Raw genomic sequence first — 3,272 nt, 5'->3', positions numbered from 1 at the left:
GATGCCATCGTCGGAGAAAGCCCAATGAAGAGTATCTTCTGTATTCTGGTTCAGAGACAGTGGTGTAGCTTTAATTACATTAAGAATTTGATCTGGTAACTCAAAAGATATGCATTGGCTTCTCCAAGCACCTTCATTGTCAAAGCATTGGTTAACTGTAATCTGCTCTTCAGCCCGATTCAAAGGTCCTTCAATGAGGCTTCTAAGCCTACCTATTGGAAGCCAAAAGTCCCTCCAAGCATTGATAGACTCACCATTCCTCACAGCCCATTTTAAACCCTTGACATATATTGGGCCACCCCTCTTGCAGGCAGTCCATACACTTGAGCAAGGGGCTGATCTTCCTTGTTCTAACCTTTGGGGAGTTAGATATTTAGTAGCCAACATTTGAGCCCAAGGTGCCCCTTGATCACTAGCCAACCTCCAACATAGTTTAGCAAGAATAGCAAGGTTCCTTTCCTTCATGGAGTGAAGACCCAATCCACCCAACTCTTTAGGCAGAGTCACTGTGCTCCAATTAACCATATGCATTCTTTTCTTCTCCTCCGTTGAACCCCAAAGAAAGTCTTTGATAATCTTGTCCACTGCCTCACACACTTTGGAAGGTAGAGCTTGGCATTGCATATAATATTTGCTACAGGCATAACTGCTGTTTTGGCAAGCACCAACTTTCCTGCCCTTGATAGCAGCTTTGTCTTCCAGCCAGCAAGCTTGTTATGAATTTTTTCCACCACAAAATTGTATGCAGCCCCAGCTTTGTTTTGCTGAAGGATTGGAAAGCCAAGGTATCTTCTAAGATTGGTTGTTGCATGGATTCCCAACTTCCCACGGATGGATCTCTTCCTTCTTCCAGTGACACTTGGTGAAAAAAGGATTTTGGATTTTCCCGGACTAACTTTTTGCCCTGCAAGATTGCAGAAATTATCTAGAACTTCAATGATGGCCTCACAATTCTTATGATCAGCCTTTGCAAACAACATTAGATCATCAACAAAGAAAATATGGGAAAAGCTTTGCCCATTTCTAGATGCTTTGATTGGATCCCATCTCTTAGCTTCACACATGCTAGTAATTTGACTACCAAGAAACTCCATACACAACAAAAAAAGATAGGGTGAAATAGGATCCCCTTGTCTAATCCCTCTCCAAGGGTGGAAAGCTTCAAGTTTGCTACCATTAAAAAGGAGGGTTGTGGTTGTTGTGGAAATACAACTCATGATGAGGTTGATAATATTTTGGGGAAGCGCAAAATGTTTCAGAACCATTTTCACAAAACTCCACTCAAGGCAATCATAAGCCTTCTCAAGGTCAATTTTTACTACATACCCTTCCCTTCGTTCTTCTAAGAGAATAGATCAATTCTTGGGCAATAACAACATTATCCGTGGCTCTCCTCCCTTCTAAGAAAGCAGTTTGCATGGGGGAAATCAGGGAAGGTAGAAGGGGTCTAAGCCTTTGGACAATGATTTTTAAGATGACTTTATAAACTGTATTGCAAAGGCTTATAGGTTTGTAATGGCCGACAGTTTTAAGTCCAAGCTGTTTCGAAATTAGAGCAATGAGAGTTTGATTGAGGTAGTCTAGAACTTTTTGGCTTGTGAAAGCTTCCCTAACTCCTCTCTTAACCGAATCTCCAACTATAAGCCAGAATCTCTGGAAAAACCCCAGGTGCAGACCATCAATCCCAGGTGCTTTAAAAGGTTTCATAGACTTCAATGCATTCCACATTTCCTTATCAGAAAAGGGCTGTGAGACATCCCTCTTGCTTCTTTGAGACTAAGTTTAGCACCCCACTCAGTATTCCATTGTGGGGTAATGTTACAGTATATTTGCTCAGTCTGGTACAACTTAATGAAACTTGAAATGAAAATATCTTTAACTTTTTCAACATTGTGCACCCAAACCCCATCACCATTTTGAATGCTAGTGATTCTGTTCTTGCTTCTTTGAGCAAGTGCTGACATATGAAAGTAGGAAGTATTCCTTTCCCCCAAAATGATCCAGTTTATTCTTGCTTTCATTGCCCAAATTTCCTCCTCCATTTGAAGAATAAGGTTATACTCCTCAGATAATTGATTTTAGAGGTTGATAAGAAAAGGATTAGGGCGAAAAGCTAAAGCCTTCTGTGTACCCAGCAACCTAGCCATGATTTGCTTCTTCTTGGCAAACACATTCCCAAAAACCTACTTATTCCATCTCTGGGCTTTTGCCGTAAAATCCGAGATAGCACCCTTCAAACTAATGTCTTGTCCTTCCCAAGCAGTCCTGACCACCGTTGGGAACTCTTCATGGTTGAGCCAAATGGATTGAAATCTAAAGGGTCTGTCAGAGACATTACCCAAATTGGGATTCAAGTTTAACACCATGGGGCAGTGATCAGAATTGATTCTGGCCAAATGAGTAACATTGGCCTCTGAATAAAGATCCTTCCAACTAGGATTAGCCCAGCACCTATCCAGCCTGCATTGAATAAGATCACCAGTCTCCCTTTTATTAGACCAAGTAAATTTTGGTCCTGAGAAACCCAAATCCATCACATGGCAAGCATCCATACACTCTTTTATTGCTCTAACCCTTCTCATACAAACCGGGTTCCCACCAGATTTTTCTTCCTCCAAGAGTACTTCATTAAAATCTCCTATAAGGGCCCAGGGAAGATCATGAAGGTTTGTTAACATTTTTAAGTTCTCCCAAAGAATATATCTTTCTGCTAATCTAAGGCTAGCATAAATAGCATTAATTAACCAGTTAAGGGATTGAGATCTTACCCAGATAATAGCATGAATCTCTTGTTCAGTTGTTGCCAGTATGTCCACATGCACCGCATTCGAACTCCAAAGCAACCAAATCCCTCCGCTTAATCTTGTTTTCGTAATCACCATGATGGTAGGGGAGTGCCAGGCAACCAGGTCCATAACAGTCTTTCTAAAAAGGGGTTTCATAGCTCCCCTACAATTCCATATCAAAATATTCATGATTCTATTTGTATTTGTTGCAGAATCAAAATGAGACAAGGAAGAAGCATCTTCAGTGTCCCTCAACCTCCATGCATCCATCAGTTCCATCCTTGACTCCAAACTCCCCCGAAGTAGAGTTATGGAGTGTTTGATGATCCCCAATGTGTCCTGTGATGCCCTGATTAGGATTGTCCCCTTGATCATTGGCTTCATAATTTGCAGCATTTTTACTCGATGCAAGTTGCCCATCATCAAGCACTCCACTGGTTTGTTCTCCAAGATCTTCCTCTCGGTTATCACTGGCTGCGTCCATGC

At 41.5% G+C, this 3,272-nt stretch overlaps 1 protein-coding gene across 1 annotated transcript; it reads right to left on the bottom strand.

The window, feature by feature from the left end:
* Positions 1 to 2,183: 2,183 nt before the first annotated feature.
* On the bottom strand, positions 2,184 to 2,975 carry LOC111995659 (uncharacterized). Its single transcript, XM_024027577.1, has one exon. It carries the CDS (start codon positions 2,973 to 2,975, stop codon positions 2,184 to 2,186), a length of 792 nt encoding a protein of 263 aa, XP_023883345.1.
* Between the last annotated feature and the right edge of the window lie 297 nt (positions 2,976 to 3,272).

The sequence above is a fragment of the Quercus suber genome, unplaced genomic scaffold, assembly GCF_002906115.3.
Source record: "Quercus suber isolate HL8 unplaced genomic scaffold, Cork oak 2.0 scaffold_131, whole genome shotgun sequence".
NCBI classification, from domain to species: domain Eukaryota; kingdom Viridiplantae; phylum Streptophyta; class Magnoliopsida; order Fagales; family Fagaceae; genus Quercus; species Quercus suber.
Note: the sequence above shows the minus strand (reverse complement) of the source record. Positions and strands in the feature narration are given on the sequence as shown.